The sequence below is a fragment of the Cydia amplana genome, chromosome 7 (assembly GCF_948474715.1).
Source record: "Cydia amplana chromosome 7, ilCydAmpl1.1, whole genome shotgun sequence".
NCBI classification, from domain to species: domain Eukaryota; kingdom Metazoa; phylum Arthropoda; class Insecta; order Lepidoptera; family Tortricidae; genus Cydia; species Cydia amplana.
In genome coordinates, this window is record NC_086075.1 from 14,531,970 (window position 1) to 14,553,878 (window position 21,909).

A 21,909-nucleotide genomic window follows, 5' to 3' on the forward strand; every position below is an offset into this window, starting at 1 on the left:
ACCAGGAATGTGTCTATCAGCCGATGGACAGTTAGAAGACGACTGAAGGAGAAGGAATTGACAGCTCACAGAGCTGCAAATGGCCCAAAACTCACCCCAATACATCGTGGACAACGACGCGTCTTCGCTCGCGAACATGAAGAATGGACCCTTCAGCAATGGAGTTCCGTACTTTTTTCCGACGAGTGCAGGATAACTTTGTCTGGCAATGACGGACGGGTACGAGTCTACCGAAGACCTGGGGAGCGGTTCTCTCAATGCTGCATCGAGGAACGTGTTGCTTATGGTGGGGGGTCAATCATGGTCTGGGCTGGTATTTCTTTGGAAGCGAAGACGGACATTGTGTTCATCACAGGGCCAGGTACCAGACCGAATTCAGGCGGTTTGACTGCACGTCGGTACGTGGAGGAAATCCTGGCTGATCATGTGGTCCCATTTGCGGGTTATATCGGCGATGAGTTCATCCTCATGCAAGATAACGCTCGGCCGCATACAGCCCGGATCACTAAGGAGTACTTGGAGGAGGTCGGCATCAGAGTCATGGAGTGGCCAGCCCGCAGTCCTGACCTAAACCCGATCGAGCACATTTGGGACGAGCTGAAAAGAAGAATCCGGGCCAGAAATCCCGCCCCTGAATCCTTACTGGAGCTAAAGACTGCGATCGAAGAAGAATGGGCGGGCATCCCTCAAGACACTGTAAAAAAATTCATAAGATCAATGAAAAACCGAATGACTGCATGTCGTAGGGCTAGAGGAGGCAATATACGGTAATAAAATGCTGAAAATTGTTTTAATTTTTACTTGATATCTTTAGAATCGCAGTTTTCCCATTATGCATAAGTTTCACTCCAGTATGCATTTTTAGGGTGACAAAGTTCTTAGCCCTGAAAGCCTGAAAATATTGGAAGTAAACCTGTGAAAAGCACATCAATTTATAGAGGAAAAGCCAACCTTTCATTAGGTATATAATATGTCACAGTAGCACATACAGTTTTTACAGAAATTGAAAAAATGATAAAAATGCTGGGGTGGTCCGATTTCTTTGCACCCGAGTGTATTTAAAGCTGACCAGACAGAACCATCAGTCTTATTTCGGAACAAACATCTCTAAATCTTTAAATGCCATGATTCAAAGTCTGTCTGTGTTTTACATACTTCTAAGCTCTTTTCAGCCGTTCTACTTATCTATTCGGCTAGCTTTCTTTACGAAAACGGCCTGATTGATAGATGAAATACCTAAAACGTCCACGGTAACCCCCACTGCCCCCTAGCAAGCATATTCGATAGTCCCTTCTCATTGTCGTCATCCAATGCACGGTAACCGGCGCGTAAAACTCGAATAAGGTGGAATGTGCGACAGAAGTACTGATTCACTTTAGACGTGACACGACTGCCTGTCGAGCCCTTACTCGGTGTTCGGCTCGGAAGGTTCTGCTTCTGCGGCGGGGCCGGGGGCTGCGGGCGGCAGCGCGGCCTGCGCTCGCGCCCGCGCCAGTGCCTAGGCGAGCGCGGGCGCGGCGGGCCTCGCTCAGGGACGATGAGGATGCGCCGAACTCAGCGAAGAACTACTCACACCGGAATCGCTGCTCTTTTCCGAAACGCAAGGCTCTCCGCCGGCCACGAATTTGACTACGTTAAGCCTGTGATCTGATTCGCATGTATCGTCCCGGCCGCCCCCAGGCAAGCCGACGCTCCTGTTCGTGATTCTTTCTGCATTGGTACCGGGGTAACGCTCGATTCTGTCGCATTCGGCGTCATCGGGCTGTCGGCGACGGACGGATCGCTTGGCCTGTGGAGCCGGCTCTGGTGGCCGATGCGACGGTTCGTCTGATCTGTGGACAAGAGGAGACGTCCGGACTCTCACTCCGCCGACTCCGACCCCCGCTTCATAACACCCGGAGTCACGGGGAAATTGCCGACGACCGAACGGCGAATCACCACCTTCGGAACTGGAGCCACCGCCTTCTCCTTCACAGTCACCTTCGCCGCCACCTAAGACAATCAGAAATAATCCTTTATCACTAAACGTCATTAATGTAATCACACGACGACTCATACTCATGAAGGTTTACTCTAAACTTACATTCGAGTTGGTGCAGCAGTTGTACAGCAGCAAGAATGCGAGTGCGGTGCTCAGGGGTCATTATTCCTAAGTAGTCAAGATCGGATGGTTCGATTTCTTTAAAGAGTTCTATATCTTCGTATCCATTTCTTGCAAAGGCCACTGTGTACTCCGGTAAGTCTATTCTCCTCAACAATTCTTCCACCGTTCTTGGTCGCGTTTCCCAAAGCCTCTCCCGACTCTTGCACCATTTTGATGACCTCGATCGCATCGTTTCTCTGTCGGATAGTACTTCAACGTTTGCGAATTTAAAGTTTCCAACTTTGTTATTTAAAACGCCTCGCCAGATCCCAGATGCGTTCATGTTGATTACCTCGATGATGTCCCCTTTCTGTCAACAAATAATGATTCGAGTTTATGAAAGTTGTTCAGCGGTATGGTGCGGTTAATTGGCTGTGCAATTTGCATGGTATCTTACCTTGTATCTCAAAGCATCTTTGTCGTAAATATTGGGCACGAAATCGACGAGCGCGCGCGCCCGGCACAGCATTTGCGGCGCGAGTAAGCTCCGCCCGGCCGGACTTAATTCTATATTTTCTTCTGCCGAGAGAGATGAGTGATTACTACCGGCTCGAACCAATGCTTGTGTGCCTGGACATAAATAGTTTAGACTTAGGCATTACGGTTTACCGATCCTTTTATTACCACGACATTGAAACTAGAAATACCTGTAGGTACATCTTTGTAAGACTGTGAATAGGTAGGACAACATTAAACTGGTTAGTGCGATTAGTAACGATTATGCAGGACTTGGTAAAAAAATTACTACCTATTTACAAGACCATTATTATCTGTAAGTAATATATGGGGAGTTATTGGTACAAAGAAAGGAAAGACAAACTTATTTACAAAAAATCATTTATATTAACACAGACAAAAACTCAATAAATCCACTCACTACTGCCTGATCCGCTGGGAAGACTTTCGAACGAACTATTAGAACAAGGGAACGCTTGGTCTGCGTTCATCCGCCGGTCGGTGCCTTCCGGTCCGGTCTCTTGTCGTAATCTTGAAATTTTTCTTTGTACATCTTGCCTAAGCCCCCGCACTTTTCCTGCAAGGTTGGAAACCCCTTCGCACTCTTCCGCCGACTGAAATTATTAAAAAAATACTAAGTGGAAGTAGGGCTTGCAAGTCAAAAGCGATATGCGATGCTCAGCTAAATTTATTAATTTTTAATGCCAATTCATCTCGAAATAAACCAATTTATATTCATAATCAAGCGCGGAAAAGAAGTCTTATACCTGGTGCACGGTTGCTATATGCTGTGAATCAGTTTCGCTTTCTTGATCTTCGTAATCCGAGGAAGCGGGCGATAGTGGGTCGCCTATCCGGTATCCTGACATTTGCCGGTAGCCTCTCCTCGAATCCCTCTCTGACCTCGTGGAGTCCAGCGATATTCCAGACAGCCTCGAGCCTATGGACTGTATGTCGGACGCGGCGTAATCCCCGCTCTCGCGGTCTCTTGCTGTTCGTAAAGGGATCACGGTTGTCGGGTAGGGTCCGCTCTGTGGAATTATTAATCCCCGTCGAGGGGCTCTCGCTAGGCTTATATCGCCGGCGGTTCTGAGAGATATCACGCCTTCACCTCTCGATTCATTGCGGAGGTTGAGAGTGAAGCACACGCGGCCATTTTGAAACGAGGCGGCCGGGGCTCCTCCGCCCATGAGAAAGTCTTCGGGGTCGCTCTCGTACGGCGGCTCGTCATACCAGTGCCCTCGCCCGGACAGGCCTCTCGCCTCGTCGTCGTACATATACGTGTCGTCTGTAAACGAGCTCGTCATTAGACTAGTTCAGCGTAGCAGCCTTCATTAGCGCAAATAAAAAAACGTGCGAACATAATTTACGAAAAAATTTACCGTAAAATGACCATCCGTAATCCGGTGGCGCAAAGTGGCGGTATCACTGACAACACTGCTCTCAAAGCTGTGTACGAACATCGGAAAGCCGTGCGTGGTTTGATGCAAAATATTTTTAAAACACATGCATGTAGATTTTTATTTAACGCAAATTAAATGTCTGATGGATGAAGGTGAGTTAAATAACTGCCGCTCATGATACGGGGCGTTAGACGTCATTTGTTTGACTTTTATTTGGCACTTTGGATTGTGGATGAAGTTTAATGATGATTTGCCCATCAACGGAAACGTGACAATAATGACCGATGGACGATGCACAACAAAAGCACACAGTACAATATTGAAAGAGGTATTACCATAGTTCTGTAGAAAGCGACCAACTCTTTATTTTTGTCAAAGTGTCTTAAACCCTAACTTAGTAGCTATCAGCATTGAATAAAAAAATGGAGTTGGTCGTTTTCTGCATAACAACTAAGTAGTTACAAATTTTGTAAAAATAAGCGTCCCGCTGATATACTGAATACAAAAACTTAATTAGGTATAAAATCGACATCGTGCAAGCAGCATGCGATATTAAAAATAATGTTTATCAAAATTATTTATATTGAATTGAATATGTAGATCATCAAACATATTATTTTAAATGAGCATGAACGAGTACAAAAGTAGGTACTTAAGTCTTCGTTTTTTGTATCAGTAGTAATTATTACTACTATTATTTAATTATTACTACTCATTCGTGATGGTTCAGAATCTTTGTGATGTAACTACTACTGTATGCACTTTAGCAAAATGTAATTAGTTCATATGAAGATTGTTTACTATTTACATGTAGGTACCTATATTATAATTTACTTTAGGCGTAGAATATAATATATAGTGTATTAATATGTTGACCAACATGTGTAACATACCTCCAAAAGGTCCACGCACACCATCCCGTCCCATGTTCATCAGTCCATGTCTAATATCCCTTAAAATCTGTAACAAACAGACGAACACGTATATTTATCAATTCAAAATCCTTTAGTTATTTTCCGAAAAGATAACTTTAAAAAGTTCCAACATCAAACAAGACTTTTATAAGCTTTTTTACGCCATAATTCAAGAATTGTGTAAGTGACTTGTAAAACTGAAAGTCATGTATTACGAGGCTTAAAGGTGATAAATGACGAAAAAGTTTCCAATGTGCCTTTACAAATTATGTTCTACCTATAGAATAAGTTCGTCGATAAAAAGCAATATTCAAAGAAATAAATTCTTAGACAAAAAGAAGATTTGAATACTTCTGAAGTATAAATACGCAGAAAATAGTTTTACAATACAGTATGTCTGAAAAGATACATAGCAAGAGAAAAACGGAAAATTTTACAAAACAAAATACGATCAATAACCAATCGTGTATGTACAACTCAATTCGTATGGAGATATCGACTTTCAGTCCAATAAAAAAATTAATAACCGACGTCATACCAATCGCCGTACCATGTACCCAAATTCGTGCGGCATCAGTTTATGGCGCAAGTTAAGGAACGCTTCCCACGTATCCCCGACCTCCAGCAACACACCGACGGCAAGACATTAAAGATTATCTTCAGCGTCGATAGAAGGAATGCAGACGCACCTAATGGGATAAACAAACGCACCCTTTGATACAAGTACAGGCGCATGTAATGCATCACCTATTTTATGGCGGTTGTCAATTAATGCCGGTCCCACGGGATCGACTCTTCATTATCTTAATGGCAGCGACAGCATAAACGCTCCAGAAACTTCTCATGGCCTACGTGACTCCAGACAACGCATCCCCACGGTTTCGGGATGAATATAAGCGGCCATCCCGACCAGCGGAAGACAGTTCTCATCGAGTCCTCATCTAGTTCGCATCCAGCGACCAGGCTACACGTGAGCTCCGAATCGCTCGGTGTACCGGTACACCCTCGCGCTTCTAAACTATATTGAATTAAACTCGTAATTGTAAAATCAAATAAAGTAAATACCTCCTCATCGGTGTTTTATAAGAAGACCTCCGTTCTCTCAAGACACTTAACTGGTGACAGCGACGGGCGAGTCTCCCAGCGAGCAGCGGCTACACATCGTCGGCGCGAACTGGAAGGTTTCAACCTGAAGAGATTCGACCACTGCCTTATGAAGACCACAGTACTCATCGCACTGGCGGCTACCCTGTGAGTTTTCCTACATTTTCCTTTCATTTTCCTAATTATTTTGTACGCATTTCCACCATTTTTTTTTTCTTTAAAAAAAAAAAGAGACAGTTCTATTCTGTGATAGGATTTAATTAATTTAATATCAAAATGGCTCTGAATCATACTACGATCGAAAAATATTTGCCCAAATATGAAGGTGATAGACAAACTTTAGATTTCTTTTTAAATCAAGTTACTATGTTAGCTAGAGCAGCAGACGCTGACGCAAGGGCCCTGTTTCCAATTATATTAAAAAGCAAGTTACGCGGGGAAGCAATTAAAGCAATTGCTCACATGCCAAACAACACGGTAGAAGAAATTGTAAATTCCTTAAGGTCTAAATTTGGTGACACTAGAAGTATAGAACAAATTCTTTCTGAAATCACTCGCATTAAACGGTTCCCTAACGAAAGTGCTCTAGGATTTGCTGATAAAATAAAAGAACTTTTGTACGCAGCGAAAAATAAAGCGGATTCACCGCAAGCAACAGCCATTTTGGAGAACGTTTGCATCGACCAATTATGTAAACACTTGGATATCGCGACTGATCGATTAATCCGTTCCGCGCAACACACCACTTTTGATGACGCGTATAATCAATTAAAACACGAGTTAGAAGTCCACCCCGAGTACTTCCAGAGAAAACAAGAAAAATCATTTAAATCTAATCCAAGATTTAACTATAATAATAAAAACTATAATCAACATACTGTACTAAAACCGAATTTCAATCAAAACCGCGTAAATCAACACCAATCTAACCAATTCGCACAAATATCTTATCCTAATCTGCAGTTAAATAACAACAACAATCAAATGCATTGGGCCAACCAACCGCGACCAACTCCGGAACAATGGCGACAAACATACCCGCCAAAACACCAACCTCAAAGATTAACTGACCATTTAGATAGTGATATTTCAATGAGAACCGCGACTAGTAGGCGACCTATAAATCGTCCGCCAAGACCGCGACCGGTAGAAGTTTTTAATACACAAATAAATACCAATGAACATAATGGTAATTACGAACATAATTATGACCCCAACACGTATGATGGCGATGATTTTTTTCAAGAAACAGGACCACAAAACGAATTGACGTAAAATTAAATTATTTAGATAAAGATCATCTCCCATATATCACTATAGATGAATGGGGAGGAAAAATCTTAATAGATTCTGGTAGTAATAGGTGCCTTATTGGATCATCAATATTAAAGTCTAATAGGAATTTTAATAATAAAGTTATCGATAAAGAGTTTACAATTACGACTGCTCATAGTAAAACAAAACATCGAGGAGCTATTAATTTAAAATTATACCCGTTAGGCGAAGACATAGAACATGAATTTTTGATCTATGACTTTGACCCCAAATATGCGGGAATGATAGGATGGGACCTGATTTTAAAGCTTAACGCAATAATTCATCCAAAAAAAGTGTGAACTTATCATGCCAAACAAAATAATTTCAATTAGCATAGACTATCCGGAGAAAATCTCAAAAATCGATCCGCTCTCGGATAATCTAATTACATGTGTATCTAACAAACCGGACGGCGAATACTTTATCCCTGAAATCGGGACAAACACCGTCCTCATTAATTGTGCATTAGTGTCAGTGATAGATGGCAAATATAGATTAGGTGTCACAAACCTAAGTCCTAGGCCCCAAAAATTCAAAAATAATTTTGATAATTTCTTACAACCAATACCGAATGGATTAAAATCTGTATCGGAAGTATTAGACAATGTTAAAATAAACAAAACGGAAGCTAGTAAATTAACGATTCGAACGGATCACATGAATATGGAAGAAAAAGCTAAAATTACCAAGTTAGTACACGAATTTAAAGACGTGTTTCATACGGGTCAAGAGCCACTTACCTTTACCCATACAGTTAAACATAAATTACGTTTGACAGATGATACACCCATTTATGTGCGCAATTACAGGAAACCACCAAAACAACAAGAGGAAATAGACAAACAAGTTTACGAGTTACTTAAAAATGGCATTATTCGTGAGTCTAATTCCCCTTGGAGTTGTCCTGTTCACATTGTACCTAAAAAACCTGACGCATCCGGTAAGGTTAAATGGCGCATGGTCATAGACTATAGGCAATTAAATGCAAAGACAATCGAAGATAAATATCCTCTGCCAAATATAGAGGAAATATTGGATAAATTAGGTAGAGCTCAGTACTTCACTACGCTAGACCTCGCGAGTGGGTACCATCAGATAGAAATGCACGAGGAAGATATCGAAAAAACTGCGTTTTCAACTAATCACGGACATTGGGAATTTTTACGCATGCCTTTTGGTTTAAAAAACGCTCCGGCTACATTTCAACGATTAATGGATTTAATATTACGCGACCTCTTATATAATACATGCCTCGTATATCTAGACGATATAATCATTTACTCAACTTCGTTGGACGAGCACATACAAAAATTACGAAAAGTATTTGAACGCTTGCGACAACATAATTTAAAAATACAACCAGATAAATCTGAGTTTCTTCAAAAACATGTAGAGTACTTAGGACACGAGTTAACACCTAACGGTCTAACACCTAACCAACGCAAAGTACAAGACATAGTTAATTTCCCAGTACCAAAAACCGATAAAGAAATACGATCCTTTTTGGGATTGACAGGCTATTATAGGAGATTCATTAATAACTATGCTCAAATAACAAAACCATTGACTAAATGCTTAAAAAAACGCGCCAAGATTATAATAGATGATGAGTTTTTAAAGTCAGTACAGAAGCTAAAAGAATTAATTACCAACGAACCTATTTTAAAGTATCCAGATTTTGATCAACAATTTATTGTTACCACAGACGCTAGTGACATAGCGTTAGGAGCGGTTTTGTCTCAGAAAGAAGATAATGTCGAAAAACCAATCGCTTATGCATCTAGAACTTTATCTGATACAGAATCTAAATATTCTACAACTGAAAAAGAGCTACTTGCGATAGTTTGGGCTTGCAAACACTTTAGACCGTACTTATATGGTCGTAAGTTCATCATTTACACCGATCATAAACCTTTAACTTGGTTAATGTCTTTAAAAGACCCCAATTCTAGGTTAACTAGGTGGAGACTTCGACTAGCTGAATTCGACTTCGAAATAAAATACAAACAAGGCTCTATTAACTCGAACGCAGATGCTTTGTCACGGGTAAAAATTAATTTTAACGATAATGAATCAATATTAGCTCAGAACGGTAGCGACATGGATGAACAAATTAACTACAATGATAACCGCGAAGAAATCCAAACACAGCACTCACAAGATGACAACATACACCAGGGAATTCCTATTATGAATGATGTCATAAATAAAAAGCCACATCAAATTTATTTTAAACTACACAATAAATTAGATAATATAAACGTGCGAAAGGAAGACGGTAACGAAATCATAGAAGTTAGCCTGTATACATCTAAACGACCAGGAGAAGCACTCAGGAAACTTGCACGCGAGTATTTAAAACCAGGTATTCACTATTACGCTTTCTTTTACGTAGATGAATTATATCAAGAAATGGTAAAGATCCTCACTAAAGAACATAATCCTCAAATTCGTATAACTCGTTGTACTGAAATAGTGGAAACCGTAGTTGAAAAGGAAAAGCAAATCGATATCATAAAAAGTTATCACGAAGGAAAAACGAATCATCGCGGTATTACCGAAACTTTAATGCATATTAGTAGGAAATATTGGTGGAAAAATATTATGTCCGATATCCGCGAATATATTAATAACTGCTCTATTTGTAAGGCAGGCAAATACGAACGGCATCCAATGCGTCCACCAATGTTATTGCCACCAATAGCTTTGCGACCACTTAATCATATTTTTTGCGATGTTGTTGATATTGAAGGCAAGCTTTACTTATCTATAGTAGACGGATTCTCTCGTTTCGCAGTAGTTAAAAGATTAAAAGATAAAAATAGCTCAACAGTTATGTCAAAACTTCTTTCTTACTTTGCACACTATGGTGTCCCTGCAGAAATAACGACTGACGCAGGAAAAGAATTCGCACTACTTAAGGAATTAGTTAATTTATATCACATTAAGATTAATTTCACTACGCCTTATAATCCAGCATCACACGGGATCGTCGAAAGATTCCACTCAACTTTGAGAGAACATTGTCGATTGCTTAGTGAACAATATAAAAATAAACTACCGCACGATGACAAAATGAAACTCGCATTAATAGCATACAACAGCTCGATACAATCAGACACAAAATTAACTCCACATGAAATCTTATTTGGACATATTGAAACGGAACCTTTGTTTAACTTTCTCCATGATTCACAGTTGTTAAATACTCTATTGGAAAAACATAGAGAACATTTAAAAACGGTTTACGATTATATATACAAAATAAAACGGGATGCTCAAATAAAAAGAACAGACGAATATAATAAGAATACCGAATTACCAGCCCCAATAGTCGAAACTCACGAAAAACTCCCAACCACTAATAAACAAGCTAACGTATTTTGTACTCGCCGAAAAACCTACATTCGCGACACAAAAGCCCCAAAAATATATTTGGATAGTCGAGGTAAACGACGAGCAGCAAATAAATTGAGGCCTGTTGTTGTTACAGGTTCCTCCAAGTCCAGGGTAGTCAACCCTACCAAATCAAGAAGTTAGAAAATCCCAATGGCATATACCTCAAAAAAAATAGGACCAATTGCAGAAATAGAAGGCTACAGATATCTAACCAAAAGATGTAATCTAACCGAAATCCTTAACATCCTTAACAAATTAATGTCTAATAGAGTTCAAACTGATAATTACCACATTAACAGTCTTTATACCCATTTATTAGGAAGATTAAAAGGATTAATGAACCAAAACGTTGGTCGATCCAAACGCGGCCTTATTGATGGTCTTGGAACAATTGTTAAATTTATAGCTGGAAACCTTGATGCGAATGATTTAAAAGAAATTAATAACAATATTCAAACCCTTACAAATAACCAAGAAACATTACTTAACAACTTAAACGAAACTATTAACAAAGTTGACTTAAGGCTTAAAAGCATTACAAAACGTTTAAACACTATGTACGAAGTAAGTTTTACTAATAAGGCAAATATTGATATTTTAACTACTTTTATATTAATGGAAGATATAATTAATATCTTAGAGTTAGGCATAACATTAGCTAAGCCAGGAATACCTTGTAAAGACATTTTTGAGGAGGCAAACAATGTAGAAGTCGATCGTATTATGGTTTACACTGTTAGTAATGTCATACACTTTGTTGCAAAAATAGCGGAAATTAAAGCCAAAAGTGGTAATGCATACAACCTCATCCCTTTCCCGACTCATGATGGTCTAATCCTCGAAATCCAAAAACCTTCAATCCTCATTAAAAACTCATGGTACGCCTACCCAAGTGCTGAACAATGCAAAGCTAAGAAAACCATGATGGTCTGCAAACACGTTTGGTGGAAGGACTCCAATAAAACACCTGACTGCATCCATCAAGCTCTGCTTCTCAAAAACAATCACACGTGCCTTACGACGAAACTAGAAGAAGAGGAAGCTATCACAACAATAAACGACGGCAATTTCCTGTTATACTCAAGAGGACCACAACGAGTAACCATCAATTGCAATGAAACGTTTTACGAAGTCATCCAAGGGCCATATAAACTACACCTTAATCCCGGCTGTGAACTACAGATGGCGAACCTATATACTAAAGTGATCTCGAAAACCAACAATCTATTCAAAGAAGAAGTCCAGCAGATACAGATGCACTTAGAACAAAAAACAGATAAGATCCAATATACGGATGAAGATTTACAAATACACCTGAAGCCATTAGAATCAACAATCAAATCAAACATACATCAACATATTTGGATACCCAGCGTGTGGAGCATAAGCATATTTATGTGCCTCATCGGGTGCGCCATATACCTCAAGTGCACCCAACGCCGCAGCAGCATCGAGAACACGGGCGTAACAAGTTACACCCTTAGTTCTCTCTTAAGGGGGGAGGAGTTAAGGAACGCTTCCCACGTATCCCCGACCTCCAGCAACACACCGACGGCAAGACATTAAAGATTATCTTCAGCGTCGATAGAAGGAATGCAGACGCACCTAATGGGATAAACAAACGCACCCTTTGATACAAGTACAGGCGCATGTAATGCATCACCTATTTTATGGCGGTTGTCAATTAATGCCGGTCCCACGGGATCGACTCTTCATTATCTTAATGGCAGCGACAGCATAAACGCTCCAGAAACTTCTCATGGCCTACGTGACTCCAGACAACGCATCCCCACGGTTTCGGGATGAATATAAGCGGCCATCCCGACCAGCGGAAGACAGTTCTCATCGAGTCCTCATCTAGTTCGCATCCAGCGACCAGGCTACACGTGAGCTCCGAATCGCTCGGTGTACCGGTACACCCTCGCGCTTCTAAACTATATTGAATTAAACTCGTAATTGTAAAATCAAATAAAGTAAATACCTCCTCATCGGTGTTTTATAAGAAGACCTCCGTTCTCTCAAGACACTTAACTCGCAGTAAAATTTCAATGTTCGATATTCCAACGCAGGGTCTCATAGTTTTACGAGAGTTCTAAATGTGCTGAGCAAGGGCTTCCGAAGTTTCGAAGGGAAGCGATACAACTGCCTCTAATAGGCTTAGCTTGAGATTAGGGCACGATTAGCCCGCGGTTCGGCTCGCGCGTCGAATGTTCGAGACACTCGAAGATTACATGTTACTGCGACTCTCACATCAGATTACGTTTTGGATGTGAGCGGATAAGTTGGGATGGTAACGGCCTTTCCGTGTAATGCTAGTGCAAACAGTAGGAGGGCTGTATTTCATACGGAAACAAGCACTGACTCGGTTATGTAGGAGGCTCAGATTACTTTTGTATGAATTAGTAGTAGTCACTACTACCACTGATCTAACGTATGCAAATTTAATATTTTTTATTTATTTACATAGATATTGAGCTTACTATGTTTGTCCTTTGAGACCGGATGGTAATTTATTTATAACACTGTGTATATTTACCTATAACGATGTTTTTATAATGTTGGTAGTATAACTGTCAAAAATTACGTAAAAACTATGTTGTCTACATTAGTTGACATATGTAAGTAAAGGAAATTACCTCTTCCTGTTCTCTTGCTATCTTGTCTTTTTTCTTCATTGCTTCTTGAACTTTTAACTGTAACAAAGAATAGAGAGTTCATTAAATGCATAAATTTAAAGTAAGCCCCCTTTTGACATCCATGACGAAGGCTGATTAAGATATACTTTTGTATCAGAAGTCTTATTTGGTTTTCGATCATAATCGAATCAAAGTGTGATATATTATACATATATCAATAAAAGATTGCAGACAAAATGTATAGTACTGCAAATAAACGAACACAAATAAGTATGAAATATACATTGATAAATCCGTATGTTTACGTTCAGTAAAACCATAGAGAAAAAATACATAGATTGCTCACTCCATACCATACATCAGTTTTGATACCAAAAAGACTATTAATGCTCAACAACATAAGACTTTCCGGTCGGTACTACATCTATTGTCAAGTAGCAGTACTGATAGTTCCGCTACTCGATGCTAGATGTAGACACTGAAATTAATAGTCTTTTTGGTATCAAAACTGATGTTTGGAGTGAGCACTCTTGTCTTACTATATTTCTCTATGGTAAAACCAGTCAAATTGTGTAGGTGTATTATAACATAAATTTAATGACAACTTTGTGAATTTCTGAAAAAATGCTAACTTCATGCACTCATGCTGTGTGAGGAAACTATAAATAATAAAGTACAACTTAAAGTAACATAAGAAGTGCAGGACGCTGTGATAAAAAAATCAAACTTGTCCAGTTCAATGGCCGCAGAACAAATTTCGTATTTTACACAAAATATAACTTTGAGTATGAAAACATGCTCATTTTTCTACTACTAATGAAACTGTTAACTGCAATATTTGTTTATTTTTTAAAGAACCCATGAGACAAGGCGAGAGAATGAGTAAACAAAAATATTAAAATGATCCACCTCCAATTCTTTTGAGCATGCCGAATAAAAATGTGTCCAAAAATGCATTGTTTAGAATTTTGAATTTTGAAAGCCTGTTAACTCTCCGTTGGCAAATAATAACAATATAGAAAAATAAATTACTCGTATTAATTATAGGTACATATTATTAAATTTAGATATTCAACGTAGATAAGAACAAAACATGCTAGTAACGATATTGTAATTTTAAAGCAACAGAGGAAGGGTGTCTAAACTAGATTATATACCTAAATAAACATGTATTTATAATATTTAAGTAAATTGTTCAGCAATAAAATAAAAACGCCATAAAAAAATCGAGTAAGGATAATTTGAAACCAGTATCATTAATGAAATAAAATGCTGTAGGGATATAAAATATAAACTACACACAAATTATTTGCCACTCAGAGGATAACAGACTACAGCTTTTTCCTCCTACAAGATTTTAACAGACAAAGAATCTCCAAATATTTTACAAGTTATTTTACGCCTAAAGGTTATAACTGTTTTATAGGTTTTAAAAACCACCTTTGTGTTTACGCCATGACCACTAAACCACATCCATGTCCAAAAATGGCCACTGTTTATCATGCATTCAACTTTAGATTATTAATTAGATTTGTTAATGATGTCTGTCAAAATCCGTAAGCAGGAGAAGCTAATGCGCTCACCCTATGTATAGTCTCTTCAAAGGTGTTGGGTTGGGCGTTCATTTGAAAGAAGCGGAGGCGATCATAGTCTCTCGGGTCTACCATGGAGCGCAGGGCCGTGTCGGGCCCCGGGCCCAGACCCAGCCCGCTTTGCAGCACGCTGTCCGGGGTGTCCACCTGGGGGAAATGGGTTAGATGCTGAAACTAGCGATAGGGGAGTATTCTTGGAAACAAATGCTGTATGTGATAATTTTGAAAGTACTTTTTATAATTTGTGAATGATCAGGCAACATAAACACAACCTCGAAAAACTTAGCTTCTTGTCCAGCTACTATTTTGTGAATTCCTTTCTACTGTGCAACTTCTTATCAGTCAAATTTTAGCATACCTACATTTATAAAGTCAAAAAATTTACAATTGTATATTATGTCCTGTTTCGAGATTTCTCGGTCGCGCAGATACTAAAGTTTACATTACAATTATCCAATATTAGAAAACCTGAACTGATTTGCATAAAATAAGAATCTCTGCCTCATTTAGGTCAATGAAAATAAAGAAAGAAAATTTCCTCATAATAAAATCAACATTAAAACTGAAGAAGACTATAAAAATGATCATTTATCATGTCCTTGACTAGTCATTTTTCTTAAACAGGATCCTTTAATACACTGGAAACTTCTTGAGAGGATGAAACTTTTTTACAAATCACGGTCGTTCCGCTCGTATGATAAATTACATTGACCGAAAGCCTTATCGAGAAAGCTTTTACATTTATAAATTATGTAATGAAGTTTCAGTACGCGTCCCTGATTTTTGGTATCAGTCTTTATTAAGACAGCCTGTGAGCTCCTTCAGTAAAAATAGCTCTGGGATCAACTTTTGTCTTGTACTGTTTGCTATAAATCTCTTTAACAAATGTTGTTACAAATGAATGGCAGTTAGCATATATATAATGCCATGGGCCCATAGTTAAGCCAAATATAAAAAGGAAAAACTTTCTTCTATCCTTATTAGTGTCTCAAGAAAGAACTTGAACTAGAACTTAAAAGAAAAGTTATAACAAAGACTAACTTAGTAACAAAATTAAACACCGCCTGAAAGCTCTTTTTACTAAGATGCTTTAGGACATAAGAGCATGTTTTCTAGTAAATAATGTGTGTGTACTTAATAATTACTATGATAACACTCGTTCACTGCTATAAATAAATAATCAATAGGATCATATGTACTCAATGACTGGGGCACTCCTTAATAGAGCTAAAAACATTTGGCCGAATACCCGAGTTCACTTAATAACAGAAAAAAACGATCAACGAGTAAGTAAGTGCATTTTTAGCATAACACACTGAGTGTAAGATAGAAATGCCTATAAAGGTAGACTGCGGAACTCAAAGAAAAAGAAATTCATATGTTTAATTGTAAGTTTGACAGGGCGGGGCGTGAGATGGCGAAAATAAGATTAGCTAACTAGGCGCAACACTACACCCAAATACACTAGAATAGACAAAAACATTTCATTTATCATCCACACTTAAGCAGCTAAGAATATCTACATTACAATGAGGCTATGTATGGACGAATCAATTTATCATAGAGGGCACAAAGCTCGCCCATTAACTTCCAGCTTGATAAGGGAATAATGCGAATAGCCGACAATGGGCCTATAATGTGACAACCCTACGCTTCCTAAATTCGAACCTTTCTGAATTTATTGCCGCCTTATCAAAATTACACACTCTAAATTTTAAAAATCATTTTCCGTTAAAGCCTCTTTGAATGAGGAAATCGTAAGTATCCGACTAATAGACTCATCGACTGTCGTTAAAGTTTTGCTAATAAAGATAAGATAAGATAGTTTATTCAAGTAGGCATAATGGCAATGGCTAACATTGAAATTTTAACTGCAAGTTTCATTCGGAAGCTATGTATGTTTTAAAATGATTCGATTTCGATTTATAGAAGTGGCTTTTTGGTGGCGGGTTCGTGCAAATGCTTGAAACACTAAATTTTCATTAAGGGGACGGTATATGACGTTTTCGATTTAGAGCTCACTTTGTGCAATCAATTTGTTCAAGAAATGTTTAATAACTGCATTAAATTATACGTAAATTTGTTCACGAAGAAGCCGTGTACCGGCTCTTCACGGCATAATATTTTTTATTTGCTGTAATTCTCTACAAATCGACACTAAAAGTATCCAAAAATCAAAATATGGAGTTCCGTTTGAGCAACACGCATTACAGTTTTGCCTTTAACAGTAATTGAGTTGTTGTGTGATTTTGAAAGCTAGATAACTAAACTAGCAAATTATTATCTACTTATATTTTTACTCACAAATACAACACAAAAATTCAATCCCAAATGTAAACTTTCGTACAATTTCCATACATTGACGACATCACTCAAAATTCTTCTTCGAGTCAGATGGCCGCTGGCCTTGGATCGAAGCAGACGTGTACGTCGTCGTAGCTCGTTTTTGACATTATTTAGACATTTCATCATATACGCATACGAAAATGTATACCAGTAGATAAATTTTATTTCAAAAAATAGGGTAAATACATTTATTTAAAATTTGATTTGTTGTTATTTACAGGTCGTAACGATCGAAAACAGCAGTAAACTATCCTAAAACAATACGATTACAATTGAATTTAAGTAACTTGTTCCTTCAAAACCCGCTTAAAATGAAAAAAGTTTAAAGACTCGTTTTACTGATTGGGATTGATTTTCATTATGCTGGTATCAATTTTGCGTCATTAAAAAAAAGTATATGACTTCTGTACGTCAATGACATTTGATGTCAATTGTAATCTTGTATTTACGTTAGAGAATATTATATATTCATTTAAATATTACTTACCTATTAATACGAAGCGTAATTCGTTTAATACCTGAAAGTCTTAGTGTCTACACCTACTTTGTTGCCGTTCGTTCCGTCTATATGTGTGCGATTACGTGCTGTTCTCAATAATCAAGAAACAAGCCATAATCTTCAAGAATAAAATAACAGCAAGACCAGCATTTAGTACTAACTAGTTTTTGCGGATTTGGAGACAAGAGATGAAGCTTACAGGCTAATACCGCTGCGGTCTGGTTATTGTTATGTGTATATATCGAGTATTATATAAATTTACTATAAAATAACAATGTTTTATTTCAATGACATTATGTGCGTAGGTATGTATGTTTCGGTGATTATAAGAATTTTGTCCACACAATAATTGTGCAAAGCAGAGACTGCATCATGCTTTCTTTACGGTATAAGCGGTATGGTACCGTTATTATTTATCAATACCGGTTCGTTTTGAAGGTAAAACTATACCGGTTGAAATACAAAGTACGGTACCGGTATAAAATTACAGCAGGGACAACCATTTTTATAGGTGTACAGTCAGCTGCAGAGAAAAGGTACGACCAGATAGATAATTGTATGCAGGGGTGGTACCTTTTCTCTGCAGCTAGCTGTACCTAAACCATCATTGACCGAGCGTTGGCGAAGGTCTCCGTTTCAGCTTGGGCAAAAATGCTTTCGTATGTCCGAATTCTTCTCCTTTGCATATCACATTTCTCAACTGATTCTCGTGAAAATTCGGTAGTCCGATATAATTATTCGGTTTCTTTTTTTTTTGAACAATTTAAAATAGGCAGAAATTGTCATAAAGGACTTAAGCGCCAGTAGGGTCTGTGACACTTAAGACCACTGCGATTATTAGGTAGTTACTGGCCCCTATTTCACCACGACCACGGTGACAGGTGCGACAGTTGTCGACATCACTGTTGCTGACGTCACAGGCCTCCATAGGCTACGGTAACCGCTTACCATCGGACGGGCGATGTGCTTGTTTGCCACCAACATTTTAATAAATAAATAAATAAACTCCATTATATTGCCACTAAAAAATTCTTATTTTGCGAAGCTAATGATAATTGTCACAAGAAACACGGCAACTGTATCGAAATTGCGACACAGAACTCATTTCCTGTCAAGACTTACCGAAAATTCTTTGAAAAATCTTGTGACAATTGTCACAAGATTTTTTCGCGAGAGAAATGTCTGTTTTATCCGATATAACAAAGTTTTTTTTTAAATAATAGGTACAATGACGGTGGCAAACACGAATACGGCCCGCCCGATGGTAAGCGGTAACTGTATTATTAAATTGTACAACGGGACTTAATCGCGTATCTAAGTTTTAAGATTTACCTCCGACGTTTCGAGGACGGCGTTGTCCCCGTGGTCTCGGAGAAGACTGGCTTAAGTTGACATCAGCATCTTCTAACCGCGCGAGTTTTTCGAACTACCCGCACTTGGTCTTGTTTATCCGCTTGAACGTTTTGCGGTTCCGTTGTACAATTTAATAATGTGTAAAAATCGTGAAAGTTTAAATCAGTGTTAGCGGTAACTGTAGTCCATGGATGCCTATGGCGTCAATAACAGTGATGTTTTTGTCGTACCTGTCACCGTGGTGAAATAGGGGCCAGATTACGCCGCGCCGCGTGGAACGTGAGGTGCATTGGGGTAAATGCATACCATTCACTCAAGGAAAATAATCTCCCTTATAAGATCACTCGTGTGTCTGCCATTTTGTTAAAGCCAATTTTCACCGTAACTACTGGACTAGTTCAATTGAAATTTAGTACACATATGTCAAGTAAGGAAGTAGTAAGTCGGTGATCCGAAGATGAGTAACGTAAATAAATGAACTTTTAACTTTGCGGCGATTTTTGGTATCATGTGACATATCAGATATAATACATAATTATAAGTAGGTGAGCAAAAATGTACCATAACCTAACTCAGAATTGTATTACATAAATACATATACAAAAAATAGTTCAACGCCAAAAGATTAATGGAAGACCTATGTCCTTATAATAGGTGAGTTGGTCTTAAACAAAAAATATGCAATAAAAATGTGTAACTGTGGAACCCATAGTGAATCCTACTCGTACATGATCGGTTTTTATATTATGTACCTATAAGATATTTTCTACTTTATACTTTATAAGTGTACCTACATAATATTTACTTATAAGCAGTTGTCACGTAAAATATTTGTAGATTTTTTTGGAAGTATGTGTCACATCATCATCATGTTCCTCGCGTTGTCCCGGCATTTTGACACGGCTCATGGGAGCCTGGGGTCCGCTTGGCAATTAATCCCATAAATTGGCGTGGGCACTAATTTTTATGAAAGCGACTGCCATCTGACCTTCCAACCTATAGGGGGTAAACTAGGCTCTTATTGGGATTAGTCCGGTTTTCTCACGATGTTTTCCTTCACCGAAAAGCGACTGGTAAATATCAAATGATATTTCGTACTTGTTCCGAAAAACTCATTGGTACGAGCCGGAATTGCAATTCGCACGCTCTTACCGCTAGGCATCCAGCGATTTTTTTGAAGTATGTATAGCACAAAAAAAATATTTAGAAATGTAACATTTAAGGTAGGTAATTAAAATACGTTATAAACATTATTGGAGAAGACTTGGAAAAAGTGTCATAGGGATCTACAGTCGATGCGTGGAAAACAAGTTCTTTTGTCTAATTATAATCCATCGGCAATCACGCGAGCGCATATCAATATTCAACGAAAATAATTTTTTTTTTCACTCCCTAAAACTCCCTTAACCTAATAACAGTAAAACAAAAAATAAAATATAGAGGGTTACCAACCAGCCAAAGAATTATAAGTAGATATATGCACTTATCCCAACGCACCTCACGTTCTACTCTGCACGGGGTTCATTGCCGCTCCTACCGCCGTAAGTAACTATCAACACCTACATTATCAAGGCTACGATCGAAGATAATCGCTTCAGCACTGAAATAATACCGGTGGAATACCGGTATAATATTTTTTATTTTAATTGTATTAATTTAATAGTGAAACAAAAGGCGAATATACCACATAAAAATAAATCGGTAAAGATATTAGGGGTACATTAGCCAACACTGTTTCCATATATTTTCAAATTTTATTTTGTCCGCCTTAATTAAATTTTGCACCCTGCCGGAACTTTATTTATTTAAATTCTCATTTAATTGATTTTGAGCCTTATGAAAAGTCGTATAGAGTAGTAAATAAAATTTTACATCTGACTTAATGACATCTGGTTTTATTCGGTTTAACTTTAGAAAACGCGTATCTCGACAAAGCCATAATGTAGAAAATTGTCAACAACCAAATGAATTATTAGAATTTAAATACGTCACGTGTGACATGAACAGACAAGGAAAGCAAGATTAAATGTATTGTTTCTCTTTCTTCTTTCAATGGAACGCTTTTCCTAAAAGGAGGCCACTAAACTCAAAACGCTATCTTAAAAAAAAACTTGATGGGTCAGTGACCTGTCCCAGTAAAGTGAGGTAGTGTGCGTGAAGTGCGCTTGTGTGTGAAATGGGGTAAATTGACAGAATCTGAAAATTTACCCACCTCTACCGTCACCTTAAGTCAAGCTACTGATTCATATTATAACAAGTTGAAGCTTTACACTGATTACGGCAAAACTAGTGAACAATGATTTAATTTTGTTTTGTTCGGCCACAGGTAACAAAAGACATTTCATTCGTTTATGACATAAAAATCGTTTAGTTATATCAGCTGTATCATAACGATCTTTCATTCCATAATTGTTATTTTGCGTGCCTCCTACATTTCAATTAGTATCGCTTCACAGACATCAACTATATCGATTCAGGCTCCTTTATTGGTTTACATTTTCATTCTTTGTAAATATTACCCTAATTTTTTCTGTAAAATATTTCTCTTCATATTCTTTTATTATCCATAACACGCAAAAATAGACATTAAAGAGATGGAAACAAAAATAATTTACTTACCTACTGTATTTTGTAATATTGAAATAAATATAAGTTAAAGTACAGTTAAACTAAGACCTAGACTCCCAAGAGATTCCACATAACATAATTCTTCGAAAACATAATCCAAATTGAAAACATTGCGAAAA

The 21,909-nt window shown here is 38.1% G+C and overlaps 1 protein-coding gene across 6 annotated transcripts in view; it reads right to left on the reverse strand.

The window, feature by feature from the left end:
• Window positions 1-1,880: 1,880 nt before the first annotated feature.
• Window positions 1,881-21,909, reverse strand: part of LOC134649537 (uncharacterized) — a 194,213-nt gene continuing 174,184 nt past the window's right edge. For 4 of the 6 annotated variants that reach the window (XM_063504302.1, XM_063504304.1, XM_063504301.1 and 1 more), the window contains exons 6-13: window positions 14,956-15,111; window positions 13,373-13,429; window positions 4,896-4,962; window positions 3,367-3,887; window positions 3,021-3,213; window positions 2,541-2,713; window positions 2,084-2,453; window positions 1,881-2,013 (exon numbers count right to left, since the gene is read on the reverse strand). In XM_063504302.1, coding sequence (XP_063360372.1) covers window positions 2,012-2,013; window positions 2,084-2,453; window positions 2,541-2,713; window positions 3,021-3,213; window positions 3,367-3,887; window positions 4,896-4,962; window positions 13,373-13,429; window positions 14,956-15,111 — 1,539 coding nt within the window. In that variant the 3' untranslated portion in view covers window positions 1,881-2,011. The remainder of the gene's footprint in view (window positions 2,014-2,083; window positions 2,454-2,540; window positions 2,714-3,020; window positions 3,214-3,366; window positions 3,888-4,895; window positions 4,963-13,372; window positions 13,430-14,955; window positions 15,112-21,909) is intronic. The other 2 variants (XM_063504305.1, XM_063504306.1) reach the window with 2 other exon arrangements.